General features: G+C 44.1%; 2 protein-coding genes across 2 annotated transcripts; one reads left to right on the top strand and one right to left on the bottom strand.

The window, feature by feature from the left end:
- Positions 1–163: 163 nt before the first annotated feature.
- Positions 164–10,124, bottom strand: LOC121580359 (reticulon-2). The gene is made up of 7 exons (XM_041895409.2): positions 10,007–10,124; positions 2,224–2,434; positions 1,880–2,018; positions 1,513–1,582; positions 1,226–1,272; positions 1,050–1,108; positions 164–814 (listed from the first exon to the last, which is right to left on the bottom strand). Exons 1-7 carry the CDS (start codon positions 10,017–10,019, stop codon positions 706–708), a joined length of 648 nt encoding a protein of 215 aa, XP_041751343.1. The 5' UTR covers positions 10,020–10,124; the 3' UTR covers positions 164–705.
- Positions 10,125–11,470: 1,346 nt separating this feature from the next.
- Positions 11,471–22,880, top strand: LOC121579962 (protein phosphatase 1A). Its single transcript, XM_041894985.2, has 6 exons — positions 11,471–12,258; positions 12,679–13,250; positions 16,922–17,039; positions 19,875–19,989; positions 20,121–20,184; positions 21,667–22,880. The coding sequence occupies exons 1-6, from the start codon at positions 11,862–11,864 to the stop codon at positions 21,694–21,696; spliced, it is 1,296 nt and encodes a 431-aa protein (XP_041750919.2). The 5' UTR covers positions 11,471–11,861; the 3' UTR covers positions 21,697–22,880.

The following is a 22,880-nucleotide window of genomic DNA, read 5'->3' as shown; positions in this document are numbered from 1 at the left end:
TTATTTAATTTGATGAATAATTCGTGTAATGGGCCTAAGTATGTAATACGTGTGTTTGTTGTCTTCCTTTGAAAGTGACATACTGAGATGTGAAAAAATATTAATTGATAGGTGCAGTTTAGAAATGTTCAAACATTTATCAACAATTTAAGAAAACATCAAGAAAAAGGTAACAGTGCAGTTTAATGACACTTTTAAGTAAGCACCAATCATTGAATATGCACTCATTCACCCATTCTTACACTTTGAGTGTACTTCCAAAGTCAATTATAAGGCATGTGGTCAGATGGCCAGTGTTCACCCTGTGTGGTCTTAAGATGGCAAGTGTTCTGTGGTATAACCCCCCCCTCCCCCCCCTCAAAGGTGAACTAGTTGTCTTTTAGATTTGACTCAAAATTACCTCCCATATAAACATTGCATTTGTCTGTAAACATCTTTAGTGTACCAACACCAAACACTGGATTTGAAATCTTCTTCCCATTCACAGACACCACAATGGGAAAATGGAAATACAAAACACCAGTAGCCTTCCAAAGAACACTCACACCCCCATGAGGTCCTTCTACCCCCTCCCCTCACACCCCCATGAGGTCCTTGTACCCCCTCCTCCCTTGTCAGAGTTTTCCAGCCCCTAATCCCAGGTGGTTTGATAAGACATATGAATGACCCCCCTCTTTTCCTATAGATCCCCCTTTCTCTTTCTTATCACTTTGACTTTTGTTTGTGCTTTGGGGCCAGCACTGGGGCCAGGGTGGTGGTTGGAGCAGGTTTAGCCGCAGTAGAGGGTCTCAGCTTACTGTACAACCTCTTAAACCTGCAAAGACAAAAGTGAGAGTGTCAAAAGGGGGAAATCAGTTATTTTATATTGTGTAAACAATGATGAAATATTTATAATGTGGTTACCATAGTTGTTGGTTTATTGTGCCCTGAATTTTTTTAAAGAGCAGAATATTAAATGTCCCTGTATGGTTCAATGAGGAAATTAGCCATATGAAAAATTAGAACAGTCAGTCATATCAGTCATTTCAACAGGCTTGTGCAGCACTTACAAGCTTTTGATTTTCCTCAGGAGGCCGTTGACTGCTTTGCCAATCCTCTTCATTCGCCCCTGTCACCCAAACACAAGTGCATATTAGACACAGTCCTTTGGTTGCTGCTGTAATGTGGATTACATTATAATTATCTACAAGTAGAGTATGTGAACAGCAGGAGCTCTCTGCCTCACCTGCATTTGTTTGTAGAATAGTGGAAGAGAGAAAACACAGATGACACCTGCGAAAGAGACGGAGAAGGAAATCCGATCAACAAACTATGTTCACATACATTATTATTTACACATAGCTTTATGACAGATCAGAGGTGATGGGGGAAAGTGAAGTATGAATGAAACAGAGAGAGCAATGTAACATGTTATGGAATTAGAGCATAATCGTGTATGAGGGTAGTGCTGTAGGACAGTGTGGTGTAAGACACTAAGATAGACAGGTATTGCATGGATCAGCATGGTCTCACCAACTATCACCAGGGTCAGTCCGTTGGTCGTGATGCCCACATAGGCCAAGACGTACAGCAGCACCACAAACTGACAACAGAAGAACATTTGTTTAGATTGTCATCGTTTGGAATCAGTAGAGATAGCATGTGAGTTTATGAAGCAATTAATATGTTTTGTTGATGTATTGTATATATTGCATCTGTCGAATTGCTGATGTAAACCGTCAGGAGGACCAGTTATGTTGTCTGACTCAAGTGCTGGTGATAATGTGACTTCAACCTTTAGCTTCTTCCCCAATCCCCACACATATTTACAGTACATAATTACAGTAATACACTGAGTTTTCTTTGCGTATTCAGAGGGACATTGACAGTGACCCCTGACCTTGATGGAGTCCATGATGCTGCCGATGAAGAGCAGGTGTTTGATCTCTGTGACGGCGAAGGCAATCATCAGCACCACTTCCTCCACCACCAACACCGTCTCCTCATCTGTCAGAGAGCTGTCATCTACTATATAAGACCTGATACCACACACACACACACACAAATCCCTAGTTTCAAGAATAATTTTCTACCAACAGATGCACAGAGCCATACACAGATGGCTGTTTGTTGGTGTGTGTGTGTGTGTGCGTGCGTGCGAATACACAGATGGCTGTTAGAGTGATATGATATGTCTCTCTATATATAAACTACAGCATGGTAACTGCTGTAAACTGTACTCACTGGAAGGGGTGCACTCCTTCAGGGTTCTTACGAATCAGCTCTAGGAGTTTGTAGTAGAGGCGTAGGGGGAAGGTGAGACACATGATGGCCATACACAGGTAGGACAGCACGGTGACGGCACTGAGCTGGAACAGGCTGGCCAGGCCTATCACCAGCCCTGTGAACACCAGCCCTGTCTTCCCCACGTCCCGCCAGTAGATCAGATCCACTACTGCAGAGAGACAGAGAGAGGATGGAGTGGGTATAGATCATTCATCCATTCATTCATTCATTCATTCATTCATTCATCCATTAATTAATTAATTAATTAATTAGTAAATGGTGGAGGACAACAAGTGAATGGAAGGGAGAGATAGATGAGTCGTACAGATGAATAAGTGTGGATGTCGGGGCTGGTACTCAGACTGATCTGGATGAGCGATTTACAGATGTAGGAGCTTAATTTGAGCCAGTTTGCAACATCATGAAAATAATCTTGCAGCAACAGGAAATGTGAATTATTATGTGGATTATAATTAATTTAAAAAATGTGTAGAGGTTGAGACATTTTTTGTTAGGGCAAATCAAGTCTGACATTTTAAAGTGGAAATTACAAACTTTAGAAGCCTTTTTAAACCTTGAATACACTACACGTTTGCATTTCCTGCTGTGTAGGAATATTCTCAGCAACAAAAGAGTGCTCAAATCAAGATCATACATTTGTAGGGAGAGCAGTTGAGCTCATCTGATGTCTGGAAGGAAAAGAGCCGGAGAAGTTCAAACCACGCTTAATATGGAGTTGTGTACAAAGATAGATGGAAAGAGAAGTAGTCTATCTTAGATATTTAATGTGTTTGTTTTTAGCTGGGCTGTTGTAATTTGTTAGATATCTATTCCATATTGGTGGTGATCTACAAATCTAGGATCTTAATTTGAACACCCTATTGCAGGATAACTTTTCTGCAATGCAGGAAATTTAAAACTTGTAGTATATTTGAGGTTTAAAAAGGCTTCTGAAGTTTGTAACTTCCACTTTGAAATTTCAGACTTGATTTTCCCTCACAGAAAATGTATCAACCCCTGCAAAAATGTCCATAATTCACATTTCCTATTAGTGCAGGATTATTTTCCTGCTGTAGCAAACTGGTTCAAATTCTACATTTGTAATATTGGAACTGTGGTAAATGCTGTGGTCAAACAGGTGATAAATGCAACATGTCTTTGATAATTAAGTAACAAGTTACATCATTTAGCAGTGAAACCATTGCCTCAGCCCTGACTGTTGGCAATAAAAGTTCGAAATATGTCAATTACTTTAGCTGAACACTGACAGTGTGGATTAAAAGAGGACAACAAGGGAGTTACAAGAGAGATATCTTAATTCATTGAGTGCCTTCTTGTATTATATTCTGTATTATAAACCGGATATATTTTGCTCCTGGATGCTGATTGGCTGAAAGCTGTGGAATATCAGACATTATAAACTGGGTGGTTCGAGCCCTGAATGCTGATTGGCTGAACGCCGTGGTATATTGGCCATATACCACATCTCCTCCGGCCTTATTGCTTAAATATACCACGGGTATGACGCAAAACGCTTCTTTACTGTTCTAATTATGTTGGTAACCTGTTTATATGATAAAATAAAAACTCAATGAGATCAAATAGAATAGTAATTTAGCAAGAATATAGTTAAGCAATAAGGCACCTCAGGGGTTTGTGGTATACAGTATAGCCAATATAGCATGGCTAAGGGCTGTATCCAAGCATTCCGCGTTGCGTCGTGCATAAGAACAGCCCTTAGCCGTAGTATATAGGCCATATACAGTGAGGGAAAAAAGTATTTGATCCCCTGCTGATTTTGTACGTTTGCCCACTGACAAAGAAATGTTCAGTCTATAATTTTAATGGTAGGTTTATTTGAACAGTGAGAGACAGAATAACAACAACAAAATCCAGAAAAACACATGTCAAAAATGTTATAAATTGATTTGCATTTTAATGAGGGAAATAAGTATTTGACTCCTCTGCAAAACATGACTTAGTACTTGGCGGCAAAACCCTTGCTGGCAATCACAGAGGTCAGACGTTTCTTGTCCACCAGGTTTGCACACATCTCAGGAGGGATTTTGTCCCACTCCTCTTTGCAGATCTTCTCCAAGTCATTAAGGTTTCGAGGCTGACGTTTGGCAACTCAAACCTTAAGCTCCCTCCACAGATTTTCTATGGGATTAAGGTCTGGAGACTGGCTAGGCCACTCCAGGACCTTAATGTACTTCTTCTTGAGCCACTCCTTTGTTGCCTTGGCCGTGTGTTTTGGGTCATTGTCATGCTGGAATACCCATCCACGACCCATTTTCAATGCTCTGGCTGAGGGAAGGAGGTTCTCACCCAAGATTTGACGGTACATGGCCCCGTCCATCATCCCTTTGATGCGGTGAAGTTGTCCTGTCCCCTTAGCAGAAAAACACCCCCAAAGCATAATGTTTCCACCTCCATGTTTGACGGTGGGGATGGTGTTCTTGGGGTCATAGGCAGCATTCCTCCTCCTCCGAGTTGAGTTGATGCCAAAGAGCTCCATTTTGGTCTCATCTGACCACAACACTTTCACCCAGTTCTCCTCTGAATCATTCAGATGTTCATTGGCAAACTTCAGACGGGCCTGTATATGTGCTTTCTTGAGCAGGGGGACCTTGCGGGCACTGCAGGATTTCAGTCCTTCACGGCGTAGTGTGTTACCAATTGTTTTCTTGGTGACTATGGTCACAGCTGCCTTGAGATCATTGACAAGATCCTCCCGTGTAGTTCTGGGCTGATTCCTCACCGTTCTCATGATCATTGCAACTCCACGAGGTGAGATCTTGCATGGAGCCCCAGGCCGAGGGAGATTGACAGTTCTTTTGTGTTTCTTCCATTTGCGAATAATCGCACCAACTGTTGTCACCTTCTCACCAAGCTGCTTGGCAATGGTCTTGTAGCCCATTCCATTCTTGTGTAGGTCTACAATCTCGTCCCTGACATCCTTGGAGAGCTCTTTGGTCTTGGCCATGGTGGAGAGTTTGGAATCTGATTGATTGATTGTTTCTGTGGACAGGTGTCTTTTATACAGGTAACAAGCTGAGATTAGGAGCACTCCCTTTAAGAGTGTGCTCCTAATCTCAGCTCGTTACCTGTATAAAAGACACCTGGGAGCCAGAAATCTTTCTGATTGAGAGGGGGTGAAATACTTATTTCCCTCATTAAAATGCAAATCAATTTATAACATTTTTTACATGCGTTTTTATGGATTAATTTGTTGTTATTCTGTCTCTCACTGTTCAAATAAACCTACCATTTAAAGTTATAGACTGATCATTTCTTTGTCAGTGGGCAAACGTACAAAATCAGCAGGGGATCAAAAACCTTTTTCCCTCACTGTATCCAACCAGAACCCATGGATTACAGGCAACATCAGCACTGAGCTAAAGGCTAGAGTTTCCGCTTTCAAGAACCGGGACACTAATCTGGACGCTTATAAGAAATCCCGCTATGCCCTCCGTCGAACCATCAAACAGGCAAAGCGTCAATACAGGACTAAGATCAAATCTTACTACACCGGTTGACGCTCGTCGGACGTGGCAGGGCTTGCAAACTATCACGGATTACAAATGGAAACACAGCCGCGAGCAGCCTAGTGACGCTAGCCTACCAGACAAGCTAAATGCCTTCTATGCTTGCTTCAAGGTAAGCAACATTGAACCATGCATGAGATCCCCAGCTGTTCCGGACGACTGTGTGATCACGCTCTCTGTAGCCGACGTGAGTAAGACTTTTAAACAGGTTAACATTCACAAGGCTGCAGGGCCAGATATATTACCAGGACACATACTCAGAGCATGCGCTGACCAGCTGGGAAGTGTCTTCACTAACATTTTCAACCTCTCCCTGACCCAGTCTGTAATACCTACATGTTTCAAGCAGACCACCATAGTCTCTGTGCCCAAGAACGCCAAGCGTAGCACTCACAGCTGTAGCCATGAAATGCTTTGAAAGGCTGGTCATGGCTCACATCAACACCATCATCCCAGACACCCTGGAGCCACTTCAATTCGCATACCACCCCAACACATCCACACATAACGCAATCTCTATTGCACTCCACACTTCCCTTTCCCACCTGGACAAATGGAACGCCTATGTGAGAATGCTGTTCATTGACTACAGCTCAGCGTTCAACACCATAATGCCCTCCAAACTCATCACTAAGCTAAGGACCCTGGGACTAAACACCTCCCTCTGCAACTGGATCCTGGAGTTCCTGACGGGCCGCCCCCAGGTGGTGAGGGTAGGCAACAACACATCTGCCACACTGACATCCGCAATCTGACATGGGGGCTCCTCAGGGGTGCGTGCTTAGTCCCATCCTGTACTCCCTGTTCACCCACGACTCCAACACCATCATTAAGTTTGCCAACAACACAATGGTGGTAGGCCTGATCGCCGATGACGATAAGACAGCCTCTCCCTCAACGTCAGCAAGAAAAAGGAGCTGAATGTGGACGACAGGAAATGGAGGGCTGAGCATGCCCCCATTCACATTAACGGGGCTGTAGTGGAACGGGTTGAGAGCTTCAAGTTCCTCTGTGTCCACATCACCGCTGCATCACCGCTTGATATGGTAATTGCTTGACATCTGACCGCAAGGCGCTACATGCCAGCGCCAGAAAGTAGTGCATACAGCCCAGTACATGGCCTAGCTCCCTGCCATCCAGGACCTTTATACTGGAGTCAAAGACTCCAGCCACACAAGTCATAGACTGTTCTCTCTGCTACCGCACGGCAAGCGGTACCGATGCACCAAGTCTAGAACCAACAGGACCCTGAACAGCTTCTACCCCTGAGTCACAAGACTGCTAAATAGTGAGTTAAATAGTTAACGAAATAGCTATCTGGGCTATCTGCATTGATCCTTTTTGCTCTCACTTTTTTGATTCATCACATACATTTTAGTCATTTAGCAGACGCTCTTATCCAGAGCGACTTACAGTTAGTGAGTTCATACATTATTTAAATTTTTTCATACTGGCCCCCCGTGGGAATGCTCTACCAACTGAGCTACACCCCTGCCGGCCATTCCCTCCCCTACCCTGGACGACGCTGGGCCAATTGTGCGCCGCTCCATGGGTCTCCCGGTCGCGGCCGGCTACGACAGAGCCTGGATTCGAACCACTGCGCCACTCGGGAGCTAACATACACTGCTGCTACTGTTTATTATCTGTCACTTTATTCCTAGTTATACAGTGCCTTCGGAAAGTATTCAGACCCCTTGACTTTTTCCACATTTTGGTACGTTACAGCCTTATTATAAAATTGATTTTTTTTTTTAACTACCCTCAGCAATCTACACACAATACCCCATAACGACAAAGCGAAAACAGGTTTTTAGAAATCTTAGCAAATGTATTAAAAAAATAGAAAAATGAAATACCTTATTTACATAAGTATTCAGACCCTTTGCTATAAAACTCGAAATTGAGCTCAGGTGCATCCTGTTTCCATTGATCATGCTTGAAATGTTTCTACAACTTCATTGGAGTCCACCTGTGGTTAATTTAATTGATTTGACATGATTTGGAAAGGCACACACCTGTCATATAAGGTCCCACAGTTGACAGTGCATGTCAGAGCAAAAAACAAGCCATGAGGTCGAAGGAATTGTCCATAGGGCTCCGAGACAGGATTGTGTCGAGGCACAGATCTGGGGAAGGGTACCAAAACGTTTCTGCAGCATTGAAGGTCCCCAAGAACACAGTGGCCTCCATCATTCTTAAATGGAAGTTTGGAACCACCAAGACACTTCCTAGAGCTGGCCGCCCGGCCAAACTGAGCAATCCAAACTGAGCAATCGGGGGAGAAGGGCCTTGGTCAGGGAAGTGACCAAGAACACGATGGTCACTCTGACAGAGCTCTAGAGTTCCTCTGTGGCGATGGGAGAAACTTCCAGAAGGACAACAATCTCTGCAGCACTCCACCAATCAGGCCTTTATGGTAGAGTGGCCAGACGGAAGCCACTCCTCAGTAAAAGGCACATTGGAGTTTGCCAAAAGGCACCTAAAGACTCTCAGACCATGAGAAACAAGATTCTCTAGTCTGATGAAACCAAGATTGAACTATTTGGCCTGAATGCCAAGCGTCACATCTGGAGGAAACCTGGCACCATCCCTATGGTGAAGCATGGTGGTCACAGCATCATGCTGTGGGGATGTTTTCCAGTGGCAGGGACTGAGAGACTAGTCAGGATCGAGGGAAAGATGAACGGAGCAAAGTACAGAGAGATCCTTGATGAAAACCTGCTTCAGAGCTGGGGCGAAGGTTCATCTTCCAACAGGACAATGAACCTAAGCACACAGCCAAGACAATGCAGGAGTGGCTTCACACACAGCCAAGACAATTGCTGTGCAGCGACTCTCCCCATCCAACCTGACAGAGCTTGAGAGGATTTGCAGAGAAGAATGGGAGAAACTCCCCAAATACAGGTGTGCCACGCTTCATACGCAAGAAGACTCGAGGCTGTGATCGCTGCCAAAGGTGCTTCAACAAAGTACTGATTAAAGGGTCTGAATACTTACAGTATGTAAATGTGATATTTCTATATTTTATTTAATTTTTTATAAATTAGCAAAAAAATCTAAAAACCTGTTTTTGCTTTGTCATTATGGGGTATTGTGTGTAGATCGATGAGGGGAAAAAACGATTTAATCAATTTTAGAATAAGGCTGTAATCAAACAAAATGTGGAAAAAGTCAAGGGGTCTGAATACTTTCTGAAGGCACTGTATGTACATATCTACCTCAACTACCTCGTACCCCTGCACATCGACTCGGTACAGGTACCCTGTGTATATAGCCAAGTTATCGTTACTCATTGTGCAAATCATTGCACTGTGTACTCCATGTATATCATGTGTATATGACGAATAAACAAACCTGAACTTATGACTTGTTTATAGTGTGCCTAATGCCTACAGTACCAGTGATGCACTGAGGATCCCATGTGTCTCATTTTCCAGTAACCTATATGCTTCTTGAGTAAAGAAACGTAGACAGGCGAGTTGAAGATATATGGTCTCCACTACGTATACCGCACATACACAACACATAGCTTACAGAGACATGTCCAGTATTTATGATTTTGTTCACAACACATGACCTCTTAGGGTGGTTAGGAGACACACACGCACAAACACACACACACACACATACACACACATACACACACAATGCATTAAGTAGACTGTGCAAATGCACAGCAGACCTGCAGTGAAGCTGAAGAGTCCTTTCGGCAACAGCTGAAACTTCCAATGAGCTCACTAACACTAACAAGTGTAAATCTAGAGGGGAAATTATCTGATTCAAACTAACATCCAGGAATCTTTCACAGATAGAGCCGAGTTCCCTCCTACACCCCAACCCTTAACCCTAAATACCCAGCAGCTGTGCCCATAATGATTCACCAACATGGCCAAGACAGATCAGGAGAAAGAGGCTTGCTAAGCACCATTCTGTCAGCAACTTATTTTGATTTTGTTGTCTATCTCTCTCTCCACTAACTGTAGCTCTCTATGTCTCTATCAGTGACCTGATTAGAACTAATCTTCCTGCCCCGTCATTCTCCACCTGCCCATTTGTAGAGCCCCTGAGGTGGGCATGGGCTCACAGAGGAGTCCTTCTCCCCTCTCACTGGTCCCACAGCCAGCTGGTCACATCAGCCCACGCACGGAGGCCAAGTCTACCTAAGGCCAAGTCACACATTTACACCGTCTTACCTTTGGTGGCCATTTTGGCAGCTGATCCCTGTGCAAACCACCCAACTAGCTTACTCTTGCTGCTAACTACTCTCCTAGACCCCCTGCACTCCTATGGCCCTCGCTAGGATCTTTTTTTGTCCCTATCAGCCCCGTCAGCAGTATAGGGTCTGGCTGGCCTAATTTTATCCTGCCAATTGGATACCCACTCTTTGAGGGCACACACGCACAGACACACATACACACACAAACACTCACACACACTAACACACAAACACACATTCACGTAACTTGTGGAACCTGAGACATCAGTATGTGTTTTCGTGTAGACAGTTCCTTGGTCTCCAGAGAGACCCTTGGTTCTTTGGCCTGTCTGTTATCCAAAACAAAACCCCTCAGTCAATCAAAGGAACAGGTTTTCAAAGTAGGCCTACCACTCTATTAGATCACACCAGAGGTGAGTATTTATGTATAGGCATTTAATCCTTATAGGACTTACGGGTTGATAAGGATTTAAAGAATACATAGCCCAAATAATACAAATCCCTCGTTACATTCATATAGAAAAGCACTCGCATGAAGACACAAAATAAGGTTCCCCATCATTACTGTGTTCTATTGCAAAATTACAAATGAAATCATAAATGCTATATCATTATGTGTTCTCATATAAATCTCACAAATCACAAAATGTTGTTGTGCTGTAGATTTAGGTCAGTTTAAAACTCCTCTAATTACTGCTTAGTACAGTCTAATCACTTAAAATCACTGTAACTAGTCATTCAAATCTGTTCTGTTTTTATTTGCATATGAATTATGAGTATGAATAGTGTCAGGAAGGTTGTTCTGAATAAAGACTGGCCACGGCCATAGCTAAGTGCGTCATGCACAGATTCAGCTCAAGGCAAAGTGAAACACTACAAATGCACCACTACATGACTCATAGTGGGTTTCAAAGAGAGCATCAGTGTGCATAATATAGATGAGCTGTCTCTCACTCGCTTCCTGTCTCTCTTTCTCTCTCCCTCCCCCCTTCCTTCCTTCCTTCCTTCCTTCCTTCCTTCCTTCCTTCCTTCCTTCCTTCCTTCCTTCCTTCCTTCCTTCCTCCTTTACTCCATTACTCCCAGCCCCTCCCTCCCTCTCAGTCCCTCCCTCCCTCTCTGACAGTCCGTCCCTCTCACATGCAGTAGTTTGTGCTGCTGTTATAAAAGGCTGATGCTTCTGGGTCCTCTAATCTGCAGGCGTAGAAACCTGATAATCCAGACTCATCAAAGGTCGAGATTAGCAGAGGGCTGGATGGGGAGGGATGGAAAACCTTGGCACAGATAGGAAGACAGGGAGGGAGGCAGGGAGGGAGGGAGGAAGAAGTGACAGTGCATGCATGACAGGGATAAGCTATGCTGCCCAGGGATTGGTGCACATAAATAGCCAACCAATCACAGATGAGGCAGGGAAAATAACAAGACTAGGGGAGAGCTGGAGAAAGAGGGAAGTGCTATGAAAAAGAGAGGGAGAAGGTGAAATCACAGGACTACAGAGGAGAGGCAAAGCTAACAAACACAGAGCAGGGATGAATACAGGAGATAGTGCAGATCAGTGAGATCTCCAGAGAGAACAGGAAGAGAGGACTGAAAGGAAGGAGATGGGCAGAGAGAGGGGGGTAAACAGCCAGCAGCAGCAGCACAGAGAAAATCAATCAGCCAAACTAACAGCATCAGCCTGGGAAGCCATGCTCTGAGAGGCCTGGCGCAGCGGGGCTACGCAGGCAATATACGGCACGTCACAGGCCTAGCCAACGGCCCACTGGCCCATAGGCCCACAGCAGGGAGGAGAGGCAAAGAGGACACCCAGAACCACACTGTCAGCTGCTGTAGCCATGAGGACAACACGGAAAGGGAGTGTGGAGATGCCTGCATTTGTCCGGCAGCTGGTGAAGGAGACAGAGAAGAGGGTCAGCTCCTTCTTCAAGGGAGGGGGGCGTGGAGGGGCAGAACACGTGCAGGGGGAGGGGGAGGAGGTGATCCCCAGCCCCTACTTGGACCGTCCCATCCTGGACAAGCTGACTGAGGAGGGCTGCTCCCGCTGGGGCCTGACCTATGCCCTGGGCAGCATGCAGGGCTGGAGGGCCAACATGGAGGACTACCACAACTGTGTTCCTCAGCTGGGCGCAGGGCTGGCAGACTGGAGCTTCTTTGCTGTGTTTGATGGGCACGCGGGCAATCAAGTGGCACAGTACGCCTCACAACACCTGCTGGATCAGGTCCTAGCTACAGGTGAAACAAACTTACACAAAATGTTATCTGTATTTGACAGACTTCTCATGTTACTTAACAGCCTGTTTCATCTCGTAGTTTAAATAGATGCGTGAACAGATCTTCATATATTGAGTTGATGACTCATTCCAGAGCAGATATTTATATGTAACATTAAGCTCATCGGAGTAAAGCATGTGACTCCTCAGTGATGTGTTGAATGGCGTATGTTAGAGAGGTTTATACCTGGTAATAACTATAAATGATCACTACATTTTAGGAGGTTACTGGAGATTGCTACTTTATCTTGCTAGTGCTAGTGGTAAAATCAATTATGTAGCTGACAGATAACACAAATCATTTTAGCCACTGCTTTTACTGCCTGTGTGCACTGACTTCCTTACGGCCTGTGTGTACTAACCGTATGGGTGTGTCCTGTAGGAGGGATCGGGCCAGAGGACCACCCTGATCGGGTGAGAGGGAGCTTCACAGATGGCTTCCTACACACAGACAAACACCTGCTGACTGCAGCCCGCCGTGAGGGCTGGGAGCGGGGTGGCACCACCGTGACCTCCACTCTCATCTCACCACGATATTTCTACTTCGCCAACTGTGGAGACTCGCGTGCCATGCTGTGCCGGGCAGGACAGGTGTGCTTCTCCACTGAGGACCACAAGCCCTACAGCCCTCTGGAGAGGGAGCGAATCGAGAGCGCCGGCGGCTCAGTGTCCCTACAACGCATCAACGGCTCCCTGGCTGTGTCCCGCGCCCTGGGGGACTTCAGCTACAAGGGGGCAGAGAACCGGCCGCCCACCCAGCAGATGGTGTCTCCGGAGCCAGAGGTGTGTGTGGTGGAGCGGTCACCCGGGGATGAGTTCCTGGTGCTGGCCTGTGACGGGGTGTGGGACACGGTCTCCAATGAGGAGCTGTGTGCCTTCATCCACAGCCGTCTGCGAGTCTGCACTGACCTCAGGGACGTCTGCTCCCAGGTCATTGACCTCTGCCTCTATAAGGTCAGTACCCAAAGTCACCTGTAGATCAGTACATGTGGACCACATCAGTGCTGTGTTAAAACAGTCCCTTCATGTTCATGTACAGCATAAGTGACAGTTCGCTGTCAACATGTGGATGTACTATTCTCAATGTAGACAGGCCAAAATGTTCTGATCTGATGAGCCACACAGACTGAACATTAGTTAATAAAACGTGATATTATTTTGGCAGAGGCTTTATTTTCCATTACATAATAATAATCCCATGAAATAAGATTATTGAGGATATACCAGCACTCAAAGAGTACCCCTTCTGACCTTCCCAAGGCTTAGACAGACCACTGGGACATGAGAATGTATAGCGCCACAATACCTTTACAAACACATACCCACTAGCACACACCTATTGAACACATACTCTGTGAGCTGAGCTGGGCTGAGCTGGGCTGGCTTTGACTACCATATCCTCACCTTAGTATGGCTTGGTGGTTATATAACAGTGTACACCTGCATTACTAGCTGTTTGGGGTTTTAGGCTGGGTTTCTGTAAAGCACTTCGAGATATTAGCTGATGTAAGAAGGGCTATATAAAATAAAATTTATTGATTGATTGATTCCAGCTTAGAGATTCTGCTCAACGACCTGAAAATGTCACAGTTTCTAACTCTCTCACACACTTCATCATCATTGTCAATGGGACAGTCAGTTCAGTTGTGCATGAAGGAGGAAGTAGGCTATTCATGTTCCTGAAGGGAGACAAAGTGCTTTAGCTTTGCTGTGTGGAGGGTCAGTGTTAGACAAAGGATAAGGTTGCCTACAGCATTTGTACATCAGACTCTGCTTTTATTAGCCCACCCAGGTCACATCAGGATTGGACGAGAGGAAGGGGTTCGAGGGGATTATTTAAGATACTCTTTGAAGAGGTAAGGTTTCAGATGTTTTCGGGAAGATGAGCAGGGACTCTGCTGTCCTAGCTTCAGGGGGAAGCTGGTTCTGGGCCAAGAGACCACAGGTGGCAGAACGGAGTACTTGGGTTGGGGTGTAGGGTTTGAGCATAGCCTGAAGGTAGGGAGGGGCAGTTGCTTTTGCTGCTTCGTAGGTAAGCACCATGGTCTTGTAGTGGATGCAAGTTTTGACTGGAAGCCAGTGGAGTGTGCGGAGGAGAGGGGTGACATGGGAGAATTTGGGAAGGTTGAACACCAGGTGGGCTGCAGCATTCTGGATACGTTTCAGGGGTTTGATGGCACAAGCGGGGAGCCCAGCCAACAGCGAGTTGCAGTAGTACAGACAGGAGATGACAACTGCCTGTATTAGGACCTGCGCGGCTTCCTGTGTGAGGTAGGGTCGTACTCTACGGATGTTGTAGAGCAGGAACCTGCAAGCGCGAGTCACTGCTTTGATGTTTACAGAGAACGACAGGGTGTTGTCCTGTGGGAGGGGGACATTCGAGTTCTCAACCGTGATGGAGAGGTCTTGGAGTGGGCAGACTTTCCCTGGGAGGAAAAGCAGCTCCGTCTTGTCCAGGTTGAACTTGAGGTGGTGGGCCGACATCCAAGCTGAGATACACTATATATACAAAAGTATGTGGACACCCCTTCAAATTAGTGGATTCGGCTATTTCAGCCACACCCGTTGCTGACAGGTGTATAAAATCGAGCACACAGCCATGCAACCCCCATAGACAAACATTGGCTGTAGAATGGCCTTACTGAAGAGCTCAGTGACTTTCAACGTGGCACCATCATAGGATGCCACCTTTCCAACAAGTCAGTTCGTCAAATTTCTGCCCTGCTAGAGCTGCTCCGGTCAACTGTAAGTGCCGTTATTGTGAAGTGGAAACGTCTAGGAGCAACAACGGCTCAGCCGCAAAGTGGTAGCTCACAGAACGGGACCGCCGAGTGTTGAAGCACATAGCGCGTAAAAATAATCTGTTCTCGGTTGCAACATTCAACGGTTGCACACACAGTTGGGTTGAAGAGGCAGAATCAGGAGACAGAAGGATTTAGCAGAAGGGAGAGATGAGACGATAGAAGAGAGCAAAGATTGCGACAGCGCATGACCATCTGGGTAAGGGCTGAGTGGCTAGGGTTGAAGGAGGGAGACAGAAAAATAAACAAAGTAGCGATCAGAGACCTGGAGGGGGGTTGCAATGAAATTAGTAGGCGAACAGCCTCTAGTAAAGATGAGGTCAAGCGAATTGCCTGACTTGTGAGTGGGAGGAGGCTGGGAACGGGTGAGGTCAAAAGAGGCAAGGAGGGGAAGAAAGAGTTAGAAAGAAATGAATCAACGTTGGGAGGTTGAAGTCACCAAGTACGAAGAGCGGTGAGCCATCGTCAGGAAATAATCTTATCAAGGTGTCAGGCTCACTGAGGAACTCTAAGGGGACCTGGTGGGTGATGGATGACAACAATGTTAAGCTTGAGTGGACAAGTGACAGTGACAGCATGGAATTCAAATGAGGAGATGGACAGGTGAGTGAGGGAGAAAATAAAAATCTCCATTTAGGAGAAATGTGTAGCCCTGTGCCACCACCGCGACGACCAGATGCTCTCAGACTGTGAGAGAAAACGTAGTCAGATGAAGAGAGAGCAGAAGTGTTCTCTGGGGGGATCCATGTCTCCGTCAGGGCCAAAAAGTCAAGGGACTGAAGGGCAGCATAGGCTGAGATGAACTCAGGGTTCTTGACCGCAGATCGGCAGTTCCAATAGCTGCCAGAGACCAGGAATTCCACATCGGTTGTGCACGCAGGGTACACTAAATTAGAAGGGTTGCAGCCAAGGGGTGGGGAGCGTCTGTAAAGCCTATAGGGAGAGGAGCGAACAGGTATAGAAAACACACACATAGTTGACAAAGCTACAAAAGAGCAAAATTAGATAATCTGAAAATAACTAGGTAAGATACTCAAGTAAGAGAGTGGTGTGGAGCCTTCCTCTCTTTCACTGGCTTTGTTTCGGCGGCAGTCTTAGTTTTGCGACGAGAAAACATGGGAGACTGAAGCACTAGCACTAATTGCTAATTGCCTTGCAGAGGTGAAGAGCACACCTCCTGGTACTAATTGCTGATTGCCTATGAGAGGGGAAACCCCTCCCCCTTCAATACAGCCACTGATTACGAAGACAACAACAGTCGCAAATTGCCCTGCCCCTTAATCCTGGTTGATGTGTCAACAATCATCTGCAAATGAATAGCAGTCAGCAGTTCATACACCAAGTAGGATACTGGGAAGACAGTCAGCACTCTATCAGTTGAGAGTGGGGTGACTTCTAGGACAAAGGGGGCCTAATCTTGTAAGGATCAGACAAACACAGAAGAGAAGTGGTCGTAATTGGAGGTCAAAGGTCACTATTTAGCGCCTGACCTCAGGGTAGGCAGCTGTTGTAATCCTGCTAGTAGCCTTCCAGTAAGCCTTGTTTGGCACTCACCTGATTTGGCACTATACCAACAACAATATCTACAGCGCAAGACATTTTCCCCATTATCATAATGGTGGGAAAGATTATCCTATCTCGCACACTGTTCAGAGGGCAGCATACATCACTAAGATTAGCTAACAACAGTCAACCCTCTTTAGAAACGTCAGATGTACTTATGTCAGGTCTGTACTTATGTCAGGTCTGTACTGTATCCTAACATGAGGTAATCTCTGTGTACTGTGACTGTACTAACCTTGGTTGGCTTGTTCTCCTCTGCAGGGCAGTCTGGACAATATCAGCATCATCTTGGTCTGCTTCCCTGGCGCCCCCCAGCTCTCAGCAGAGGCACTACACAAGGAGGCAGCGCTTGAAGACCTGCTGGAGTCTAAAGTGGCAGGTGCAGTATTGTGGGGATACTTATATTCACCCACTTCAGTTTATTCAATTAACCCCAAATCAGTTTACAACTAGATTTACACTACTATAGTTGGGTCATTCCACAAATTAAGTACCTTTTGAGTAGTGTAACTTGGTGAAAAAACACCAACATTCTGTCATAAAGAGCACATGTTCAACTTAATAAAAAATGAGTTTTCCCATCTCAAGAGGTTAAATAAAAATAAATACTATAGTAGGTGCCTATTAAGTGCCAAACAAAGTAACAGGGTTGACCGTAACAGGGTTGACGACTTCTTCTTACAGTGGCTTGCAAAAGTATTCACCCCTCTTGGCATTTTTTCTATTTTGTTGCCTTACAACCTGGAATTAAAATGGATTTTTGGGGGGTTTGTATCATTTGATTTACACAACATGCCAACCACTTTGAAAATGTAAAATATTTTTTATTGTGAAACAAATAAAAAAACTGAAAACTTGAGCGTGCATAACTATTCACCCCCCCAAAGTCAATACTTTGTAGAGCCACCTTTTACAGCAATAACAGCTGCTAGTCTCTTGGGGTTTGTCTCTATAAGCTTGGCACATCTAGCCACTGGGATTTTTTCCCATTCTTCAAGGCAAAACTGCTCCAGCTCCTTCAAGTTGGATGGGTTCCGCTGGTGTACAGCAATCTTTAAGTCATACCACAGATTCTCAATTGGATTGAGGTCTGGGCTTTGACTAGGCCATTCCAAGACATTTAAATGGTTCCCCTTAAACCACTCAAGTGTTGCTTTAGCAGTATGCTTAGGGTCATTGTCCTGCTGGAAGGTGAACCTCCATCCCAGTCTCAAATCTCTGGAAGACTGAAACAGGCTTCCCTCAAGAATTTCCCTGTATTTAGCGCAATCCATCATTCCTTCAATTCTGACCAGTTTCCCAGTCCCTGCCGATGAAAAACATCCCCACAGCATGATGCTGCCACCACCATGCTTCACTGTGGGGATGGTGTTCTCGGGGTGATGAGAGGCGTTAGGTTTCGGCCAGACATAGAGTTTTCCTTGATGGCCAAAAAGCTCAATTGTAGTCTTATCTGACCAGAGTACCTTCTTCCATATGTTTGGGGAGTCTCCCACATGCCTTTTTGTCGAACACCATACATGTTTGCTTATTTTTTTCTTTAAGCAATGGCTTTTTTCTGGCCACTCTTCTGTAAAGCCCAGCTCTGTGGAGTGTACGGCTTAAAGTGGTCTTATGGCCAGATACTCCAATCTCCGCTGTGGAGCTTTACAGCTCCTTCAGTGTTATCTTTGGTCTATTTGTTGCCTCTCTGATTAATTCCCTCCTTGCCTGGTCCATGAGTTTTGGTGGGCGGCCCTCTCTTGGTAGGTTTGTTGTGGTGCCATATTCTTTCCATTTTTTTATAATGGATTTAATGGTGCTCCGTGGGCAAAGTTTCAGATATTTTTTTATAACCCAACCCTGATCTGTACTTCTCCACAACTTTGTCCCTGACCTGTTTGGAGAGCTCCTTTTTCTTCATGGTGCCGCTTGCTTGGTGGTGCCCCTTGCTTAGTGGTGTTGCAGACTCTGGGGCCTTTCAGAACAGGTGTATATAAACTGAGATCATGTGACAAATCATGTGACACTTATATTGCACACAGGTGGACTTTATTTTACTAATTATGTGACTTCTGAATGTAACTGGTTGCACCAGATCTTATTTAGAGGCTTCATAGCAAAGAGGGTAAATACATGGGGCGGCAGGTAGCTTAGTGGGTAAGAGCGTTGTGCCAGTAACCGAAAGGTCGCTGGTTCTAATCCCCGAGCCGACTAGGTGAAAAATCTGTCGATGTGCCCTTAAGCAAGGCACTTAACCCTAATTGCTCCTGTAAGTCGCTCTGGATAAGAGCGTCTGCTAAATGACTAAAATGTCAATGTAAATGTACATATGCACGCACCAATTTTCCGTTATTTATTTTTTTAAACAACTAATTTTTTTCACTTCACCTATTTTGTATATGTCTATTACATGAAATCCAAATAAAAATCCATTTAAATTACAGGTTGTAATGCAACAAAATAGGAAAAACGCCAAGGGTGTGAATACTTTTGCAAGGCACTGTAAATCAGCCATAAATCCCCTTGTTGTGTGCAACAAGGAGGAGCAATTGAATGCAAGCTTCACCCCAAAACAGTTCTGTAAAAAAATGTCTAGCCTGTCTGTTCATGGTTAATAGGGTTGACGTGTTATGCTGAACCCGCTCAGTTTTCCACCACAAAACACTAGAAAATTGCCAAAAAGAGTAGAACCAGCTCACCTGCTTTTACACTATGATTTGACTATTAGGTGTTCAATACTTTTTTAGAAAAAAATATTGAAAAATGAATAGTTTCACCATATTAAAACGAGAGTTCAGTTCACGTAACAGTGTTGACAAAATGCAACAAAATAACTAGGGCTTTACAATGATGGTGAAAACTTGGAGAAATGTTGGGGTTAAGTGGGTTAAAATAGTCCTATAAGTCACAGAGGATGCTTAAAGGGACATGTAAAAATGCTGAATTTTGGCACTTTAGCAAGTCTTTATTCATGTAAAAAAAAATCTGATTTATTGAATTGTCCATGCGGTATATATTAAAGGGCACTTGATTTAATATAACAGGCCTTTAAAATTCAATATCTGTGCACAATTTCTACTTAAAATATCAAAGGGACGCAAAAGGCACTTACTTTGTGGAATGACCGAGTTCATTGGCACAAGGAGGGCAGGTGCACTATTGTCAAGTACACTAAATGTATCATTTTAATAATTGTTTTTCTTGTAACTACTCCTCTCTTCCCTTTTGATAGAGATTTATGAGGAGCTGAGTTCCCAGGGGGAGGATCCGGATCTGCTGTCTGTCCTCACTGTTCTGGCAAACACTGATGTCCCAGGCTTACCACCTGGAGGCGGTCTGCAGAGCAAGTAAGTGAATCTGAGTGCATTGTGCCAAAAGTTCATTACAGTGCAATAGGTACTAAATAACAAAGTGCAGTAAGGATCATCTGAGTAGAGAGACACTGCTTGTCCTCAAACCTGTTTCCTGTGTGTTGCAGAAGGAACTGTATCATCTCTGCCTATTACGAAAAGAAAGAGGCACACAATCCTACTACACCTAATGTAAGTGTTTGTATTTATATCAAACTGTCTCAGTTACTACAGTACCAGTCCAAAGTTTGGACACACCTACTCATTCAAGGTTTTTTTTATATTTTTACTATGTTCTACATTGTAGAATAATAGTGAAGACATCAAAACTATGAAATAACACATATGGAATCATGCAGTAACCAAAAAGTGTTAAACAAATCAAAATATATGTTATATTTGAGATTCTTCAAAGTAGCCACCCTTTGCCTTGATGACAGCTTTTCACACTCTTGGCATTCTCTCAACCAGCTTCATGAGGTAGTCAACTGGAATGCATTTAAATTAACAGGTGTGCCTTGTTAAAAGTTAATTTGTGGAATTTCTTTCCTTCTTATTGCGTTTGAGCCAATCAGTTGTGTTGTGACAAAGTAGGGATGGTATACAGAAGATGGCCCTATTTGGCAAAATACCAAGTCCATATTATGGCAAGAACAACTCAAATAAGCAAAGAGAAACGACAGTCCATCATTACTTTAAGACATAAAGGTCAGTCACTTTCAACGTTTCTTCAAGTGCAGTCGCAAAAACCATCAAGCGCTATGATGAAACTGGCTCTCATGGACCGCCACAGGAAAGGAAGACCCAGAGTTACCTCTGCTGCAGGGGATAAGTTCATTAGAGTTAACTGCACCTCAGATTGCAGCCCAAATAAATGCTTCACAAAGTTCAAGTGACAGACACATCTCAACATCAACTGTTCAGAGGAGACTGCATGAATCAGGCCTTCATGGTCTGATTGAAGCATGGAGGAGGAGGTGTGATGGTGTGGGGGTGCTTTGCTGGTGACACTGTCAGTGATTTATTTAGAATTCAAGGCACACTTAACCAGCATGGCTACCACAGCATTCTGCAGCGATACGCCATCCCATCTGGTTTGCACTTAGTGGGACTGTCATTTGTTTTTCAACAGGACAATGACCCAAAACACACCTCCAGGCTGTGTAAGGGCTATTTGACCAAGCAGTGTGATGGAGTGCTGCATCAGATGACCTGGCCTCCACAATCCCCTGACCTCAACCCAATTGAGATGGTTTGGGATGAGTTGGACCACAGAGTGAAGGAAAAGCAGCCAACAAGTGCTCAGCATATGTGGGAACTCCTTCAAGACTGTTGGAAAAGCATTCCTCGTGAAGCTGGTTGAGAGAATGGCAAGAGTGTGCAAAGCTGTCATCAAGGCAAAGGGTGGCTACTTTGAAGAATCTCAAATATAACATATATTTTTATTTGTTTAACACTTTTTTGCTTACTACATGATTCCATATGTGTTATTTCATAGTTTTGATGTCTTCACTATTATTCTACAATGCAAAAAATAGTCAAAATAAAGAAAAACCCTTGAATGAGTAAGTGTGTCCAAACTTTTGACTGGTACTGTATACCAATACTACATCATCTCTGAGCTGGTCAGTATTTTGGCACAATCACTTAACAGCAGTCCACATTTTTCTCCAGGGGCTTGGTGGTTCTGAGAAGCTTGTCTAGGCTCTGTCGTCTGGGAACGTCTCAGGAAGACAACCAATTACAAAATTAAAAACTGTTTTCATTATGTAGCAATTCAATCAATCACAAAAGGGGAACTGAGGAAGGAATTTTGTCTCATCCGTCCTGCCAAGCAACATCCTGATGTGACAAGTAAAATGCAAATTGTGAACTATAGATTTTATATTTCTACAATATAGGGAACATTTTATTTTATAGGACCTGACACTTTTAAACTCAGAGATTCTGGCTCAGTAATATGATCCAGTAGTTGACAAACCATCTAACATATATTTATCCCATATGGATAACAATGTCAAATTCTAATAGTTTATTCTTTAAAAATGGAATTCAATGAGGTAAAATTAAGACCAGTACTCTTTGCACAACTTCTATAGGTATGGATTTCAGGTTGATGTTTAGTGTTGAGTCATCAAACCTCTCTCTCTCTCTCTCAGTCCTGTGTTTGGTCTGGTTTGCATGACCTGTACTGTGCTGCCTTACTGACCTTGATGACAGTAGATTTAATAACATGTTACAGTGATATGACCAAGACAAACCCAAGAATGGTCAGTAGATTGATGAACGTGTTAATGTATTATCATATGTGATTTAAATTAGTATGTACTTTACTTACATACTGTTTAGTGTGTATAGACACTACATGTTAAAAGTCATGACTGTTTTCAGACTAAATAAAGATTATTTGACTGACTAAGAAATTGCTGAGTGGATATTCAACTACGTAATTATAATGACAAATATTTGTATAGTTAACGTGATTAACTGACATGCAAGACCATTAAAGGTTTTACAGTGTTTTAAATTATTACTGCCGGATGGTAAATCACAGACAACGAAGATACTTAATTTCATTTATGTCCACCAGGAGGAGTTGTCTCTAAATAAAATACTAGTGTTCAGCCCACTTTCTTTTTTAACTTTCCTGTTTAAAATGGTGCTATGAAACACCTTGGTGAGGATAACATTGTACATGATGTTCATGTTGTAAAGAGATAAGTATGGATGATCAAGGTGATGCTTGAGGGAAATGTCTGCATAGGTGTGGGGGTCCCTGACCAGTTAGGTACTGTTAAAATGAATACAGAAAATTGGCAAACTGTAAGTAACTCCAGGCTATTGTGGATGAGATAGTCACACTCTGACACAATTTATTGACATAAATA

This window comes from Coregonus clupeaformis, chromosome 13 (genome assembly GCF_020615455.1).
Source record: "Coregonus clupeaformis isolate EN_2021a chromosome 13, ASM2061545v1, whole genome shotgun sequence".
Classification (NCBI taxonomy): Eukaryota; Metazoa; Chordata; class Actinopteri; order Salmoniformes; family Salmonidae; genus Coregonus; species Coregonus clupeaformis.
This window is presented reverse-complemented; position numbering and strand designations above follow the sequence as displayed.

What these genes read in the sequence shown, in the direction of transcription:
- LOC121580359 (XM_041895409.2), bottom strand. An exon ending in GAAGGAGTGCACCCCTTCCA is followed by an intron (nt 2,019 to 2,223) that starts GTGAGTACAGTT and finishes GTGTGGTATCAG; the next exon opens with GTCTTATATAGTAGATGACA. An exon ending in GCATCATGGACTCCATCAAG is followed by an intron (nt 1,583 to 1,879) that starts GTCAGGGGTCAC and finishes TTCTGTTGTCAG; the next exon opens with TTTGTGGTGCTGCTGTACGT.
- LOC121579962 (XM_041894985.2), top strand. Translation starts at nt 11,862, where the DNA reads ATGAGGACAACACGGAAAGGGAGTGTGGAGATGCCTGCATTTGTCCGG. An exon ending in TTGACCTCTGCCTCTATAAG is followed by an intron (nt 13,251 to 16,921) that starts GTCAGTACCCAA and finishes TCTCCTCTGCAG; the next exon opens with GGCAGTCTGGACAATATCAG. An exon ending in GCTGGAGTCTAAAGTGGCAG is followed by an intron (nt 17,040 to 19,874) that starts GTGCAGTATTGT and finishes CCCTTTTGATAG; the next exon opens with AGATTTATGAGGAGCTGAGT.